Source organism: Macaca fascicularis, chromosome X (assembly GCF_037993035.2).
Source record: "Macaca fascicularis isolate 582-1 chromosome X, T2T-MFA8v1.1".
NCBI lineage: Eukaryota > Metazoa > Chordata > Mammalia > Primates > Cercopithecidae > Macaca > Macaca fascicularis.
In genome coordinates this window covers 130,103,496-130,121,816 of record NC_088395.1, presented here as the reverse complement: position 1 = coordinate 130,121,816, position 18,321 = coordinate 130,103,496, and the positions used below count along the sequence as shown (strand labels likewise).

Sequence of the window (18,321 nt, the reverse complement as noted above, 5' to 3'; positions counted from 1 at the left end):
TTTATAATACTATACTGAGAATTTTGCATGAAGAAATAACTATAAACAAATGATATAATATAAATTACATAATGAAAATATAATTTGAAATATAAATTTGAAAATATAAATTATATAATGAGACTTACCAGACATTCCTCAAGTGAATGGGTTAAATGAATATTGTTTATATATTCTTGTCCCTTCTGTTCTAACAGATATTTACACCTAAACAATTAAAAGGTTAAACTTTAGTAGCTGATAAATTAGTGAAGTACAAGCAAAGATATAATCTCCATCATATTAATTCTATTAATTCCATTAACTTGCTTTTCAGTACTTCTAAGGAGCCACAAAGTAAAATGTTACCCAATTCCCTATCCCACTGTCATTTTAAGGTTAAAAAAGTTCCCTTTGTTATGTTACCTATGCTAATGTTAGTAGAGCAAAAAATATCAACTTGAGAACTTTCTAAAACAAGTTATTAAATTAGCACCTTGACTTTTTTTTTTTTTTTGAGACAGAGTCTCGCTCTGTCACCCAGGTTGGAGTGCAGTGGCATGATCTTGGCTCACTGCAACATCCGCCTCCCGGGGTTCAAGCAATTCTCCTGCCTTAGCCTCCTGAGTAGCTGGGATTACAGGCATGCACCACCACGCCCAGCTAATTTTTGTATTTTCAGTAGAGACAGGGTTTCACCATATTGGCCAGGCTGGTCTCAAACTCCTCACCTCAAGTGATCTGCCTGCCTCAGTCTCCCAAAGTGCTGGGATTGTAGGCATGAGCCACCACGCCCATCTTAACAGGTTTTATTTAAAGAATTAACCAATTGCCCATTTAAATGGAATTCTTTAGGCTTTTCAATATTTATTTTTAAAGTTGTTTAAGGCTAAGATTTCTTTTCAAATGATCGCTCTGAAGTTTGGGTTTTTATTTTTATTTTTTTGAGACGGAGCTTTACTCTTGTTGCCCAGGCTGGAGTGCAATGGCACGATCTCGGCTCACTGCAACCTCTGCCTCCCGAATACCTGGGATTACAGGCATGCGCTACCACGCTCGGCTAATTTTGTATTTTTAGTAGAGACAGGGTTTCTCCATGTTGTTCAGGCTGGTCTCAAACCCCCGACCTCAGGTGATCCACCCACCTTGGCCTCCCAAAGTGCTGGGATTACAGGCGTAAGCCACCATGCCCGGCTGTTTTTTTTGTTTGTTTGTTTTTGTTTTTTGTTTTTTTTTTTTTTGAGACAGGGTCTCACTCTGTTGCCCAGGCTGGAGTGCAGTGGCACCGAGTGCAGTGGCGTCAGCTCACTACAACCTCTGCCTCCCCAGCTCAAGTGATCCTCTTACCTCAGTCTCATGAGTAACTGGAACTACAGGTGTGTGCCACCATGACTGGCTAATTGTTTTTCATATTTTTTTGTAGAGACAGGGTCTCACTATGTTGCCCAGGCTGGTCTCGAACTCTTGGGCTCCAGTAATCCACCCGCCTCATCCTCCCAAAGTGCTGGGATTACAGGCGCGAGCCACCACACCCCAACCAGAGATCTCAAAATGTGAACAATTGTATGTCATAGAGATAATGAGATACGCTAATATTTCCTAGGGGTATGATGATTTCTTAAGGAATCTCCTTGGCAATATGGGCTCTCATGCTGATCATAAAAGAGCCTACTTCCAACAATAAAAAAGCACACATTTTCTAATTTGTATTTAAAAATTGGATAATCTAGAGGCCAAGCACGGTGGCTCATGCTTGTAAACCCAGCACTTTGGGAGGCTGAGGTGGGTGGATAACCTGAGGTTGGGAGTTCAAGACCAGCCTGACCAACATGGTGAAACCCCGTCTCTACTAAAAATACAAAAAATTAGCCGGGCGTGGTGGCGGGCACCTGTAATCCCAGCTACTCGGGAGGCTGAGGCAGGAGAATCACTTGAACCCAGGAGGCAGAGATTGCAGTGAGCTGAGATAGCACCACTGCACTCCAGCCTGGGCGACAAGAGCAAAACTCTTGTTTCAAAAAAAAAAAAAAGAAAAAGAAATGGGATAATCTAGAGGCCAGGCACAGTGGCTCACACCTGTAATCCCAGCACTTTGGGAGGCCGAGGCAGGCCAATCATCTGAGGTCAGGAGTTCAAGACCAGCCTGGCCAACATGGTGATACCCTGTCTTTACTAAAAAATACAAAAATCAGCCAGAATCCCAGCACTTTGGGAGGCCGAGGTGGGCAGATCACAAGGTCAGGAGATCAAGACCATCCTGGCCAACATGGTGAAGCCCTGTCTCTACTAAAAATACAAAAAATTAGCTGGGCATGGTGGCACTTACCTGTAGTCCCAGCTACTCGGGAGGCTGAGGCAGGAGAATCGCTTGAACCCGGGAGGCGGAGGTTGCAGTGAGCCAAAATCGCACCACTGCATTCCAGCCTGGCAACAGAGTGAGACTCCATATCAAAAAAAAAAAAAAAAATTAGCCAGGCATGGTGGCAGTGGCGGGTGCCTGTAATTCCAGCTACTCAAGAGGCTGAGGCACAAAAATCGCTTGAACCTGGGAGGCGGAGCGTGCAGTGAGCCAAGATTGCACCACTGCACTCCAGCCTAGGCAAGAGAGTGAAACTCTGTGTTAAAAAAAAAAAAAAAAAAGAAAAGAAATGGGATATTCTGAATGTCATAGATATGACACATGAACAGTGAATGTTTTGGTCATCAGAGAAGGCTTATAAACCTTCCTCATTTTTATAAACCTAGCATGAATTTCAAGCCATAGTGAAGGCAAAAATAGTTGAGGTAAAAAGTAATTCAAGTCTCCCACTGCATGCTATCCAACTTGCCTGTACAATGAACAATTAAATATCTTACCCTGGATACCATTTAGCATGTTGCTCCCAAGGGTCTTCACTGGGCTTCCAATCAGTTAGCCCTCCTCCACAGTGAAAGCACTTTACTTTATCACCTTCACCTACGAAAACACACAGGAATATATGTATTTGTGCAATTAGAAGCTTACACAAAAATATTCATTTAACACCTAAAAATTAAGCACATCTGAAAAACATGAAAATCTCGCAGCTTAAAACAAGACATTCAAATTCACATCTAAGTAACAGATATGATCTTTATCCTTTGAGGAAGAAATACACACTAAATTCACTGATTCAATCTGAGGTATTTTTTACAGAAGACAAAAATAAAACTGCCAAGTTTTATGTTAAAAACTAAAATTGTTATTTATTTTTTTTTTGAGACTGAGTCTTGCTCTGTTCCCCAGACTGGAGTGCAATGGCTCAGTCTTGGCTCACTGCAACCTTTGCCTCCCGAGTTCAAGCGATTCTCCTGCCTCAGCCTCTCAAGTAGCTGGGATTACAGGCATGCGCCACCATACCTGGCTAATTTTTTATATCTTTGGTAGAGATGGGGTTTCACCATGTTGGCCAGCCTGATCTTGAACTCCTGACCTCAAGTGATCCACCCGCCTCGGCCTCCCAAAGTGCTGGGATTACAGGCGTGAGCCACTGCGCCTGGCATACTTTATTTTCATTTATTTATTTATTTATTTATTATTATTACTATTTTTTTTCTGAGATGGAGTTTTACTCTTGTTGCACAGGCGGGAGTGCAATGGCTTGATCTCGGCTCACTGCAACCTCTGCCTCCTGGGTTCAAGTGATTCTCCTGCCTTAGCCTCCCGAGTAACTGGGATTACAGGCACGTGCCACCACGTCCAGGTAATTTTTGTATTTTTAGTAGAGACGGGGTTTCGCCATGTTGGCCAGGCTGGTCTTGAGCTCCTGACCTCAGGTGATCCACCCACCTCAGCCTCCCAAAGTGCTGGGATTACAGGCGTGAGCCACTGAGCCCAGCCATACTGTCTTTTTAGTATGTTATTTGGGCCACCAATATTGTACTTACTGTTTCAAACTGTGAAACTTTAAAACTGATGTTATGTTCCAAGTATTAGTAACATTAAAGTTCTACATAATGAAATTATGAGACAAGTTTCTCTAAGTTTATAGCAACATGACACTAAACAAACCTTCAAGATTACTATATGATGGTACATAAATAAAATCTTTTGAAATAACCAATATTTTATAGGCATTATTCAATCTTAAAATAAATGGGTCAAATATATAATGGTATAATTTTAAAAAATATCTTTAGAAGCAATCACTCCAACGGCCCTTCCTGACATGTCTACCACAGTCCATTTGAAAGCACTCATATGGCCGAGCGCGGTGGCTCATGCCTGTAATCCCAGCACTTTGGGAGGCCAAGGTGGGTGGATCACAAGGTCAGGAGTTTGAGACCAGCCTGGCCATGGTGAAACCCCGTCTCTACTAAAAGTACAAAAATTAGCCAGGCGTGGCGCATGCACCTGTAATCCCAGCACTTTGGGAGGCCAAGGCAGGTGGATCACCTGAGGTCAGGAATTTGAGACCAGCTTGACCAACAGGGAGAAACCCTGTCTCTACTAAAAATACAAAATTAGCCAGGCGTGGTAGCACATGCCTGTAATCCCAGTCACTCAGGAGGCCAAGGCAGGAGAATCGCTTGAACCCAGGAGGCAGAGGTTGCAGCGAGCCTAAATCTCGCTATTGCGCTCCAGCCTGGACAACAAGAGCGAAACTCCGTCTCAAAAAAAAAACAAAAAAAAAAACAACAAAAAGAAGTTATTGTGAAGTTTAGAGAAAATGCATGAGGTATATGTATTTACTTACAGTAAGTGCTCAATAAATGATGGTTAATATTACTATTAGACCCATTTTGCTATTGGGGATGCTACCATCTTTTGCAAGTTATCTACTTCCTAAAAACAATTACATGAAGAGAAGCATGACTCATAATATGGTAGTCTTTTTCACATAAATTCAGTAGTTACATTACAGGTTCAACATAAGAGTTCACAGAATAATACGGATATATATATAATCATGCCAAGTTATACCTAAATATTTACCAGTTCAGGGGGCTAAGGGCATCTATTTACTTTTTACGAGCCCTGGCAAAGTTGGGAAGCTATTTATTGGTTTTATAATAAAGTTTACCTAAAGCATAAAATCCAGCTCTTGCAAGCTGCTCCTTGTTAACTGAGTATATCCATGTCCCAAAAGTAATGATCCGTGCTTCATAATCTGCCATGGATGGATTTCTTGGAAGATTTGTTGAATTTGGGAAATTCCTATCAGAACTCACAGCATCAGATTCACTTCGAATATTAAGATTCCGGCCCAAAACAAAGAAGCAATTTGGAAAGTGTCGCCTGTGTTCTGACCAGGCACGATCACAAGGTTCCCAATTTTTCAGTTTTCCACCACAACAAAAGCACTGCACTTGGTCACCAATACCTGTGTAGTAGAGTCCAGCACTTGCTAACTCTCTTGGGGTTAGGTGAGCATAGTCTGGCCAGTTCTGAAAGGACTTTAATCTAGCTTCTTCACTATACATGGCAGGGTTCCTCGGGTATATGGTGTCTGATATATCTACAACCTGCCCAGTTCTCAAAAGATAGTCTGCATGTGTCTCAGATGGCCTGTCTAAGGCAAAATGATTTCTGCTTCCCAGATAGTTTTCGACTTTGTACTGACCATTCTGGATACCAGAATTTGTAGACTGCGTGGCACTATTTTCAAAATAAAAGCCATTGATAAATCTGCAATTTGGGGATACTTTCCTGTGTCTTCCAACTGCTGAGTCTCCATATTGCCATCTATCTACAGCTGCATGACAACTAAAGCACCGCACGGTATCTCCTTCACCAGTATAAAGAAACCCTGCTCGTGCCAGTGTTGATGCTGAAACAGGACTACTACTTGGAAAATCTGCAAAAGTTTTTAATCTATTAAACTCTTCTACAAATTCTTCTTCCTTATTGATGTCTGCAGGTACACAAGTTTTAGATCCTTCAAAACTGTTAAAAGTCATCTTCTCTTGAAAATAGGACTTGTCCACCTTTTCTAAAAAGAGAACATTATATTAGGAAATCCAAAATGTGAAACACAAGCAATAGACTTTTGTTATAGGAGCTAACAAATTATCACTTATGACATAAAAATAACTACACAACTGCTAAGAAACATTCTAATTCTAAATACTAGGGTTTAACATTACATCATTCAAGTCATAAAGTAAAATCTAGCATTTTTGTTTTCTCTTTTTGAGGAAAGTAATATTTAAGCAGGCAGCATAAAACTAATAATTTTTAAATGCTTATTTTACATAAATATGTAAACTGTGATGCAGAATATATTATAATTATTAACCATGTCAAATCATTAATTAGGAAAAACATGAAAGAAGCATAAAATATGCAGATTATTAAAGTCTGTGCGTAATTGTTATAATGAATCATTATATATTCAAGGCATCAAAGTTCAGTTTTTACAAATTAAAAAATGTTCAGAATGTTAATGAATTAATTTTAATATTTCTTTGCTTAGCAAAATATGTTTTAATCATAATATTGGTTCCAATGTGTTCTTTAAGAGTATGAAATATTTCTGATTTTCATGCATGAACCAGATCCCCTTTTTTGTTGTAACTGGATAATTACAGATATATATGTAATACTGCCCTCTAGAGAGTGGCTCAGGAGAAACTCTAAGTACCTGCAAACCTTAATTGCTTTTTTTTTTTTTTTTTTTGCCCATGACATACATGTGCCCTGCAGTTACTTTTGCTATTAACTGCCCTTGGTAGCCAGGCGCAGTGGCTCATGCCTGTAATCCCAGCACTTTGGGAGGCCGAGGCGGGCGGATCACGAGGTCAGGAGATTGAGACCATCCTGGCTAACAGGGTGAAACCCCGTCTCACCTAAAAATACAAAAAATTAGCCGGGCATGGTTGTGGGCGCCTGTAGTCCCAGCTGCTGGGGAGGCTGAGGCAGGAGAATGGCGTGAACCCAGGAGGCCGAGCTTGCAGTGAGCCGAGATCGCAACACTGCACTCCATCCTGGGCGGCAGAGCGAGACTCCGCCTCAAAAAAAAAAAAAAAAAAAAAAAAAAAAAAAAAAAAAAAAAACTTCCCCTTGGTCAAGTAACAATCTGTTCAAATGGAAGATAAGTATTGTTGCAGTCTTATTAGAGCTGCCAAATTACAGCTGTGTAATTTTAACCCAGATAAAATACTAAAGAGAACCCATTAGGTTATGAGAAGGATAGCAAGATAATTTATCTTCCAAACCTGGACACTTCTCAAAGTGAAAAATCACACTAGCAATAATCACACTGGGACAACAGGCATAAATCAGGGTTGCCCCAGGCAAACTAGAGCATATGGTAACCCTAGCTATGAGGCAAACCTGGTTCTCCAGAATCTCCCACATTGCCTGATAATGTGCTCAATATAAACTTGTCAAAGGCAAAATAATGGTAACAAGGACTCTGTCTCTATATTATATGTGCATTAATTGATTTTTTTTTTTTTTTTTTGAGATGGAGTTTTGCTCTTGTTGCCCCGGCTGGAGTGCAATAGTGTGATCTTGGCTCACTGCAACCTCTGCCTCCTGGGTTCAAGCGATTCTCCTGCCTCAACCTCTCAAGTAGCTGGGATTACAGACATGCACCACCATGCCCAGCTAATTTTGTATTTTTTAGCAGAGACCGGGTTTCTCCAGGTTGGTCAGGTTGGTCTTGAACTCCCGACCTCAGGTGATCCCCTGCCTCGGCCTCCCAAAATGCTGGGATTACAGGCATGAGCCAAAAGGTCGAGCCATTGATTTCTTGAGAAGAATTAGCCAGCTCTTTTGCCTTTATGTTGACACAATATGTCTTAGAATTTAATCTCTTTTGGAGTAATGTTCAACACAAAGCAAGTTGGCAATGGACTTGTCTTTCCTGGCCATGTCAACTTATAGTGGTATTAACTCATACCTCAACAGCTGAGTTATATCTGCATAAAACTTTTGGAATAGTCTCCATGACTTTTGATGAATTATCATTTCCTAGATGTCTGAAAACATTCCAACATTAGCTTCAGGGCCCTTTGTTGAATCAGCATAATAAACCGAATGACAAAAATCAAGATTCAAAGAAACCAAGGCTGATCAAACCCCTTGTTCTACTCTTTTCCCTCTTCTCACTCTGCACTTGACTAGTCTTAAGAAAAAAACCAGTCGGTCATAGTGGCTCACGCCTGTAATCCCAGCACTTTGGGAAGCCAAGGTGGGCAAATCACCTGAGGTCAGGAGTTCGAGACCAGCTAGACCAACATGGTGAAACCGTCTCTACTAAAAAACACAAAATTAGCCAGGCGTGGTGGCACATGCCTGTAATCCCAGCTACTTGGGAGGCTGAGGCAGGAGAATCACTTGAACCCAGGAGGCGGAGGTTGCAGTGAGCGGAGATCGCACCATTGCATTCCAGCCTGGGCAACAAGAGCGAAACTCTTGTCTCAAAAAAATAAATAAATAAATAAAATAAAAGTAAAAAACCAAAGCTACCTGATAGGCTAATGAGATAACATTTAATAGGGGTAAGTGTAAAGTCTTACATCTGGTTTTTTAAAAATATCTGGTGCATAGGCCGGGTGCGGTGACTCATGCCTATAATCTCAGCACTTTGGGAGGCCAAGGCAGCCGGATAACTTGAGGTCAGGAGTTTGAGACCAGCCTGGCCAACATGGTGAAACCCCTATCTCTACTAAAAATACAAAAATTAGCCAGGCGTGGTGGCAGGTACCTGTAATCCCAGCTACTCGGGAGGCTGAGACAGAAGAATCCCTTGAACCCGGGCAGCGGAGGTTGCAGTGAGCCAAGATCATGTCACTGCACTCCATCCTGGGCAACAGAGTGAGGCTCCATCTCAAAAAAAGAAAGAAAGAAAAAAAAAAGGGCCGGGTGCAATGGCTCATGCCTATAATCCCGGGACTTTGTGAGGCCAAGGAGGGTGGGTCACCTGAGGTCAGAAGTTCAAGACCAGCCTGACCAACATGGAGAAACCCCATCTCTACTTTAAAAAAAAAAAAAAAAGAAACAAAGAAAATTAGCCAGGCGTGGTGGCAGACTCCTGTAATCGCAGCTACTCGGGAGGCTGAGGCAGGAGAATTGCTTGAACCCAGGAGGTGGAGGTTGCAGTGAGCTGAGATCGTGCCACTGCACCCCAGCCTGGGTGACAGAGCGAGCGTCTCAAAAAAAAAAAAAAAAATCTGTTGCATAACTAAAAGAAAATGGAGACTTGGTTTAAGAAAAAATCACATAAAGGCAATCCTCCAGATTAAACCTTGGAATTTTAATTAATTACAAATTCATCATGAGCCAACATTACAAGTTGACTAAAAAACTTACAGCAACTTCAGGCTGCATTAGTGTCCAGATGTGCAACATCCAGATCCAATTCAGCTACCAAGGGATATTATTTCCAGTTCCAAATACATTTTGGAAAGGACATTAACAAAGTTTAATGTCCTTAGGGAGCAATTGGGATGATAAAAATGATATCATATGAGAAATAGTTAGAATAGCAAAGGATATTTATCGCAAAGGGTGGAAAAATTGTGAGGGGAAGGGTAGGGAGGATAGACTGATATCTAAAAGGTTATCATGTAGAAAAGAGATCCACATTTTGTATAGCTTGAGGGCAGAATTAAGGTCATTAAATACAACGATAAACAGCCGATTTTAACCCAAGGATGAGCTTTATAACAATTGATATAGCAACAAATGGATTGGGTTGCCTTGTAGATTATGAGTTCCTCCTATCACTTAAAGGAGCTTCAGCATGGACTAGGAGACTGGATTAAACATTTCCAAGTCTATAATTATCCTGAAGAATTAATGCTCAGTATAATTCAAAACACATGAGAATTGCCTTCCCTGGGGTGTTAAATTTTATTTCAAGTCAATCAAAATAGATGTAAGTGGTCAGGCACAGTGGCTCATGCCTGTAATCCCAACACTTTGGGAGGCTAAGGTGGGTGGATCACTTGAGGTCAGGAGTTCAAGACCAGCCTGGCCAACATGGTGAAACCCCATCTCTACCAAAAAATGCAAAAATTAGCCAGGCATGGTGGCACACGCCTGTAATCCCAGCTACTCGGGAGGCCAAGGGACGAGAATCACCTGAACCTGGGAGGCAGAGGTTGCAATGAGCCGAGATTGTGCCACTGCACTCCAGCCTAGGTGACAGAGTAAGACTTCATCTCAAAAAAAGAAAAAACAAAGTATAAAATCAAAGATATTTTCATTTCACAATTTTGTGTAGTTCAAGTAGTCACCCTATTTCAGAAAATATTAGATAAAACCATCATTCAACATGAGCAGGAGAATCTCAATTTGAAGCTTTTGAGTGGAGATCTTGTCTTCCCAGAGGTTGTTTCCATGCTAATAGTTCAGATTTCACTCTTTTGAAAAGTAAATATTTATTTAGAAGCACTCAAGTGAACAATATATACACATTAGCAGAGTGTGAGTTTTTTGAGAAGGAGGAAAAAACAGAATTACCAGAGAGTTTAAGAGTGAAAGGTGGAAGGATGACTGATGAACGACAGAAACCTTGGCTTTGGAGGAAGGCACCAAACAAAAAGGGTAAGATAGGGTAAAAAAATATAGGATCTAAGTGAAATGGAGGAGGGGAAAATGATACCACAGAAAACAAGTATATATGGAGCAGAAGAATTGAGAATATAGAAGAAAATAGGGTACGAATATTGGACAAGGGTGACAAAAAGGTTTTTGAAGTGAAAAGGTGTGGGTGCAATAAAGTATGCTGGGATAATTTAAGGCTTCTCTGTGAAAGCATCTTCAGGCTTTGTACTGGGTATGTGGAAAGGCAGGAAGGCATGGAAAGAGAAAAATGTCAAAGAAAGCTTTTGGTATAAAGGGGCTGGGCAGTCAGGAATCTTAAGGGTAACGGTAGTTGGGAAAATAGCACTATGGAAGCAAAAAATGGGACAAAAAGGACCAGCAAGCAATGGTGCATGTTTAAATGAAGGGTTTGGGAGATTCTACAATGGTAATATGTAAGGTTTTACAGTATACATGTACGTACAGACATTTAGTCCAGTCAACTGTGTAAAGAGAGCCACCAGGAGGTGCCAAGGAGAGGAGGTTGACAGCTAGTCTAGCGAGAATGTGGGAATGCGGAGGTGGGGGATACAGAGACAAAGGCACATACAAAACCCTGGTGTCTGTAGATGACACAAAAGTTTCTATTTCTCCTTTTTTTTTTTTTTTTTTTTTTTTTTGAGACAGAGTTTTTTGCTCTTGTTGCCCAGGCTGGAGTGAAATGACATGATCTCAGGTCACTGCAACCTCCGCCTTCCAGGTTCAAGCCATTCTCCTGTCTCAGTCTCCCAAGTAGTTGGAATTACAGGTGCCCGCCACCACGCCTGGCTAATTTTTGTATTTTTAGAAAAGACAGGATTTCAACATGTTAGCCAGGCTGGTCTTGAACTGCTGACCTCAGGTGATCCACCTGCCTCGACCTTCCAAAGTACTGGGATTACAGGCATGAACCACTGTGCCCAGTTGCTTTTTTTAAAAATTATTATTAGGGTTTTCTTTTTTTTTTTTGAGACGGAGTTTCTCTTGTTGCCCAGGCTGGAGTACAATGGCACGATCTTGGCTCACTGCAACCTCTGCCTCTCGGGCTCAAGTGATTCTCCCACCTCAGCCTCCTGAATGACTGGGATTATAGGCACCCGCCACCACACCCGGCTAATTTTGTATTTTTAGTAGAGACGGGATTTCTCTATGGTGGTCAGGCTGGTCTTGAACTCCTGACCTCAGGTGCTCCGTCCGCCTCGGCCTCCCAAAGTGCTGGGATTACAGGCGTGAGCCACCGTGCCCAGTCTTAAGGTTTTCTTTTTTGAGACAGAGTCTTGTTCTGTCACCCAGGCTGGAGGGCAGTGGCTCAATCTCGGCTCACTGCAACCTCCACCTCCCAGGTTCAAGGGATTCTCCTGCCTCAGCCTTCCGAGTAGCTGGGACAACAGGCGCGTGCCACCACGCCCAGCTAATGTTTTGTATTTTTAGTAAAGACGGGGTTTCACCGTATTAGCCAGGATGGTCTCGATCTCCTGACCTCGTGATCCGCGCCTCGGCCTCCCAAAGTGCTGGGATTACAGGCGTGAGCCACTGCGCCCGGCCAATGTTTTCAAATACATAGAACAAAGGCTATTTTAATGGGAAAAATGATATAAGGTAGAATGCATGCCAGACTGCCACTGTGTGAAAATGTATACTTATAGACAAGACTCGGAAAGTAATATTAAATAAATCGGGAAAATGTTAAGGTGACGGGATTATAGGTGATCTTTTTCTCCAGAATGTCTTTAATAATATTGTCACTTAAAATCTCTCTTTCTGGCCGGGCGCAGTGACTCACGCCTGTAACCCCAGCACTTTGGGAGGCTGAGGCGTGCGGATCACGAGGTCAGGAGATCAAGACCATCCTGGTTAACACAGTGAAACCCCGTCTCTACTAAAAATACAAAAGATTAGCCAGGCGTGGTGGAGGGCGCCTGTAGTCCCAGCTACTCGTGAGGCTGAGGCAGGAGAATGGCGTGAACCTGGGAGGCGGACCTTGCAGTGAGCTGAGATCGAGCCACTGCACTCCAGCCTGGGTGACAGAGAGAGACTCCGTCTCAAAAAAACAAAAAATCTCTCTTTCTGTGGTTTCGTCAACCACAGAAAAAGGTTATGTCCAGTCATTGCTATGCCCTAAGACTTCAGACCTGTGTCTTCAATCATAGATGTGGATGTTCTACCAGGAAGTAAGCATCCCCTAGGATTCTATATCCAAGATGGTTTTAGCCTAAGGGAGACACCACATGGCTTAGAGAGCATCCCAGGGAACTTTTATATCCTGGCTTGTTCTAGGCCTGGCTCACAGCACAGAACTATGAAATGTTAATGATGAAGTTTTTAGAAGTTGATGGTACATAAGCTTCAGGGAAGCGTCTCAATCAAGTAAACAGACATGATGAGTGCCAACAGCAGCCACTTCATCCTAACAGTGAGACCAGCAACCAGGAGAATAATGTTACTGGGAACAGTCAGACTTCTGGCAGCTCCAGCCAATCTGCTGATAATAGCCTTCTTGCCTATCCACAGCAGACTGAACCAAACTTTGAGCCAAAGGACGAAGGCAGTGGGGAAGGTGACATTACTGTTTAAGATAATGATGTGCCACAGAAGACTGCTAAAGCCATTCCTACCATCAAAAGCCTGGAATCGTTAACACAAACAGAACAAACTCACTTTTGAGTCTCGACAGAATGATTTTACTTCTTCTAATTAAGTGAGTTTAGTAGTAGTACAAACAGAATTTGAAACACATGCTCCAGATCAAAAACTCTTAGAAGATGTAACTATCATAACATCATGAAACCATCATTTGAATGTTTTCTGAATGAGGATGTCATAGGACTTGTAAATTTGGGTAGTTTAAGAGCTTTTAAACCTCTGAGCCAACGACCTAGAACAGGCATGAGAACAATAATATTACAAGCTTGAAATGCTATTAAAATAAATAGAAACAGAAAGTAGATTAGTGGTTGCCTAGGGCTGGGCGGGGGAGGGAATAGGAAGTGACTATAAATGGTTACTGGGGTTGTTTCTGGAGTAATGAAAATGTTCTAAATTTAGATTGTGGTGACAGTTGCACAACTCTGCATACACTAAAAGCCACTGAACTATATACTTTAAATGGATCTTATGGTATATAAATTATATCTTAATAAAGCTGTCAAAATGTTATTAAAATAGTAGTTTGGTAACTGCATAAACTTTGGAGGATCAGAGGTGATTTTAAGTATAAAACAATGGGGCTTCTGCTAATGAAATTATGTGCTTTTGATATGGAAAATGGGATGTTAGTACATTTTCAGAACTACATGAGAGGACTAAGTCATTTCTGTTTGAAGTGGTTACATATTTAACCTGTTTCACAGAGCCCAGTGAATTTTTCCTTTAACTATATTTTTTAAATTCTTTTTTTTTTTTTTTTTGAGATGGAGTCTCACTCCCAGGCTGGAGTGCAGTGGCGTGATCTTGGCTCACCGCAAGCTCTGCCTCCCGGGTTCACACCATTCTTCTGCCTCAGTCACCCGAGTAGCTGGGACTACAGGCACCTGCCACCACGCCCGGCTAATTTTTTTGTATTTTTAGTAGAGACAGGGTTTCACCGTGTTAGCCAGGATGGTCTTGATCTCCTGACTTCGTGATCCACCCACCTTGGCCTCCCAAAGTGTTGGCATTACAGGCATGAGCCACTGCGTGCAGCTATATTCTTTAAAATTCTAATGAGAAAAAGTTTGATTCTATCTCTTGGTACTGGAGGACCTCAGTTCTTATGTTTCCAGTATTATTTCTAATGTTGTTCTTCTGTTGCTAATTGTAACAAATCATTTTCTGGAATGCTTTTTCTAACTTTTAAGAAATTAAGCCGGCCGGGCGCGGTGGCTCACGCCTGTAATCCCAGCACTTTGGGAGGCCGAGACGGGCGGATCACGAGGTCAGGAGATCGAGACCATCCTGGCTAACACGGTGAAACCCCGTCTCTACTAAAAAATACAAAAAACTAGCCGGGCGAGGTGGCGGGCGCCTATAGTCCCAGCTACTCGGGAGGCTGAGGCAGGAGAATGGCGTGAACCCGGGGGGCGGAGCTTGCAGTGAGCTGAGATCCGGCCACTGCACTCCAGCCTGGGTGACAGAGCGAGACTCCGTCTCAAAAAAAAAAAAAAAAAAAAAAAAAAAGAAATTAAGCCAATTACTATTTTTAGGAGTTGCTTTCCATGTTATGAAGCACTTGAAGCTATGTTCCTGAATTACAAAATTCTGTTTGATAGTTGTTCACATTGGTGTTTGTCCATCCTACAGCTTATATATTTAAAAACTAATTCCAAACAGGTATAATTTATGCTGTAAAAAGCACTTAATGGCCGGGTGTGGTGGCTCATGCCTGTAATCCCAGCACTTTGGGAGGCCGAGGCAGGTGGATTACTTGAAGTCAGGAGTTCGAAATCAGCCTGGCCAACATAGTAAAAACCCTATCTCTACTAAAAATACAAAAAGTAGTCAGGCGTGGTGGTGCATGGCTGTAATCCCAGCTACTCAGGAGGCTGAGCTATGAGAATTACTTGAACCCGGAAGACAGGAGTTGCAGTGAGCCGAGATTGCACCTCTGTACTCCAGCCTGGGTGACAGAGCTGTCTTTGAGACAGAGCAAAACTGTCTCAAAAAATAATAATAATAAAAATAAAGCAGTTAATTTCACTGACTCTGGTAATATGAGATTCTCTCTCTTAACATTCTTGTATTTATTTCTAATTTCACTAGAAAGCATTCCCTTTGTTTAGTGTGTCTATATGTACATTGGAATGCTTTTGTACTCTTTTAATGTATTCAAGTAGTGTGAATGTTTTTGATAAAAAATGTACCATGATTAAAAGATTTTTACACATGGAACAAACCTGTGTATTTTTTCATACAACGATTTTGGATTTTCTTCAATGGGATTATTCTAGGAAGACTGCCTATCATTGATAGAAATATGTGGTATTTACCACTGACGGGTAGAGTTCACCCATATTATTTTCCTTTTTATTTTAAAAATGTATTATTATTATTTTTTTAAAGACAAGGCCTTGCTCTGTTGCCCGAGTTGGAGTGCAGTGGTGTGATCATAGCTCATTGTAACCTTGACCTCCTGGGCTGAAGCAATCCTTCCACCTCAGCCTCCTGAATAGCTGGGACTATAGCCACATGCCACCATGCCCCGCTAATTTTTTTTTTTTTTTTTTTTTGAGACGGAGTCTCGCTCTGTCGCCCAGGCTGGAGTGCAGTGGCCGAATCTCAGCTCACTGCAAGCTCCGCCTCCCGGGTTTATGCCATTCTCCTGCCTCAGCCTCCCGAGTAGCTGGGACTACAGGCGCCCGCCACCTCGCCCGGCTAGTTTTTTGTATTTTTTAGTAGAGACGGGGTTTCACCGCGTTGGCCAGGATGGTCTCGATCTCCTGACCTCGTGATCCGCCCGTCTCGGCCTCCCAAAGTGCTGGGATTACAGGCTTGAGCCACCGCGCCCGGCCGACCCCGCTAATTTTAAAAAGTTTTCTTAGAGATGTGGTTTCTCTACGCTGTTCAGGCTGGTCTGGAATTCCTGGACTCAAGTGATACTCCTGACTTGGCCTCCCAAAGTGTTGTGATTATAGGCGTGAAGGACTGTTTGACTAGTTTTTTACCATTATGAACAATGTTGGAGTGAATGACCTTCTATCTAAACCTACTCATGTAATGTTGGCTTTTCGCACCAATAATAGATGGCCTCAAACAGGACAGTGTCCTGTCACTACCTCCATTTAATCTATTTTGTTTTTGACTAGTAATAGTCTTAAGAAGAAGCATTTGACTAAAGTAATTGGAAAAAAAAAAAAAGCAGCATGAGGCCATATGCGGTGGCTCACCCCTGTAATCCCAACACTTTGGGAGGTTAAGGCGGGAGAATCACTTGAGCCTAGGAATTTAAGACCACACTGGGCAACACAGGCCAAGGAATTACAGGTTATAGTGAGCTGTGACTGCGTCACTGCACTTCAGCCTGTACAACAGGTCAAGACACTGTCTTTAAAAAAAGTAGTATGAATACACTTCTAAATCTATAAGAAGGCCGGGCGCAGTGGCTCACACCTGTAACTCCAACACTTTGGAAGGATGAGGTGGGTGGATCGCTTGAATTCGGGAGTTCAAGACCAGCCTGGCCAACATGATGAAACACTGTCTCTACTAAAAATACAAAAATTAGTTGGGCGTGGTGGCGCATGCCTGTAATCGCAGCGACTCGGGAGGTTGAGGCAGGGAAATTGCTTGAACCTGGGAGGCAGAGGTTGCAGTGAACCGAAATGGTGCCATTGCACTCCAGCCTGGGCGACAGAGCAAGACTCCGTCTCAAAAAAAAGAAAAAAAAAAAAAAAAACTGTAAGAAAAAGATTAATACGTTGATAGAAAACAGGCAAATTCACAAGTGGGAAATATTAATGGTCAACAAACATATGCAACAATGTTAAACCTCATTAATAATCAAAGAAATAAACACTTTAAAAGATAACATTTTTACCCTGTTTGGCAAAGGTCAACACTACTACCAACAATGAAAACGCAGTGGCACGAGAGTATGGAGCAAGAGGCATCTGTCTGTTAGAACTAAAAACTGGTACATCTTTTCTGGAAGGTAATCTGGCAATATATGTTCTAAAAGTCTTAAATATATGATAATCTCTTGAACCACCCATTCTAGTTCTAAACACATGCTCAAAAAAAAAAAATAATAAATAAATAAATAAATAAATAAATCCCTGATCAGGCCAGGCGCGGTGGCTCTCGCCTGTAATCCCAGCACTCCGGGAGGCCGAGGCAGGCGGATCACCTGAGGTCAGGAGTTCAAGACCAGTCCGGCCATGGTGAATCCCCGACTCTACTAAAAATACAAAAAATTAGCCAGGTGTGGTGGTGCGTGCCTGTAATCCCAGCTACTCGGGAGGCTGAGGCAGGAGAATCACTTGAACCCGGGAGGCAGAGGCTGCAGTGAGCCAAGATGGCGCCATCGCACGCCAGCCTGGAAAACAACAGCGAAACTCCTCCCCTAATCCCCGCCAAAACAAAAAAGAAAATCCCTGATCAGCCAGGCACAGTGGCTCACGCCTGTAATCCCAGCACTTTGGGGGCTAAGGCGGGTGGATCACTTGAGGTCAGGAATTCGACACCAGCCTGGTCAACATGGCAAAACCTAGGCTCCACACACACACAAAAAATACAAGAATTAGCTGGGGGAAAAAATACAAGAATTAGCTGGGGGTGGTGACACACACCTATAGTCCCAGCTACTCAGGAGACTGAGGCAGGAGAACTGTTTGAACCCAGAAGGTGGAGGTTGCAGTGAGCCGAGATTGCGCCACTGCATTCAAGCCTGGGCAACAGAGCAAGACTCCATCTCAAAAAAAAAAAAAAAAAAAAAAATCTCCAATCATTTCATTATTAATGTATATAAGGATGTTCCATAAAGTGCTATCCATTAAAACAAAACAACTCAATATCTAACAAAAGAGGACAATACTATGGTAATATGGGCCACCAGGCAACCATTCAAAATTCATGTTCAGGATGTATTTTAAAAATATATATATTATACAGGGGCCATGTTAACCTTCTCTGTATCATTCCAATTTTAGTATATTTACTGCCGAAGCAAGCACCATGATGTTGTATTAAGTGGAAAAAGCTGGTTACAAAATAATGCTGTATTATATAACCCAAATTATAAAAGATACAGATATATAAAGACAGGCTAAATTACATATCAAAATTCTGCTGTGGTTATCTCTGAGCAGTGAGATTAAATTCTTTTGTTTGTGCTT

At 42.1% G+C, this 18,321-nt stretch overlaps 1 protein-coding gene, 1 non-coding gene and 1 pseudogene across 8 annotated transcripts in view; 1 reads left to right on the top strand and 2 right to left on the bottom strand.

The window, feature by feature from the left end:
* The window catches only part of XIAP (X-linked inhibitor of apoptosis), a 51,795-nt gene that overhangs the window by 18,965 nt on the left and 14,509 nt on the right, over positions 1-18,321 (bottom strand). For 6 of the 7 annotated variants that reach the window (XM_005594511.5, XM_074029207.1, XM_015444150.4 and 3 more), the window contains 3 exons: positions 5,022-5,930; positions 2,836-2,935; positions 129-207 (listed from right to left, as the gene is read on the bottom strand). In XM_005594511.5, the coding sequence (XP_005594568.1) occupies positions 129-207; positions 2,836-2,935; positions 5,022-5,898 (1,056 nt within the window). In that variant the 5' untranslated portion in view covers positions 5,899-5,930. The remainder of the gene's footprint in view (positions 1-128; positions 208-2,835; positions 2,936-5,021; positions 5,931-18,321) is intronic. The other variant, XM_045384250.3, reaches the window with a different exon arrangement.
* LOC102144299 (partitioning defective 6 homolog beta-like) lies at positions 12,197-13,298 on the top strand (annotated as a pseudogene).
* On the bottom strand, positions 18,053-18,155 carry LOC123571460 (U6 spliceosomal RNA). The gene has a single exon (XR_006695622.2). It is a non-coding gene; the product is annotated as a U6 spliceosomal RNA (small nuclear RNA).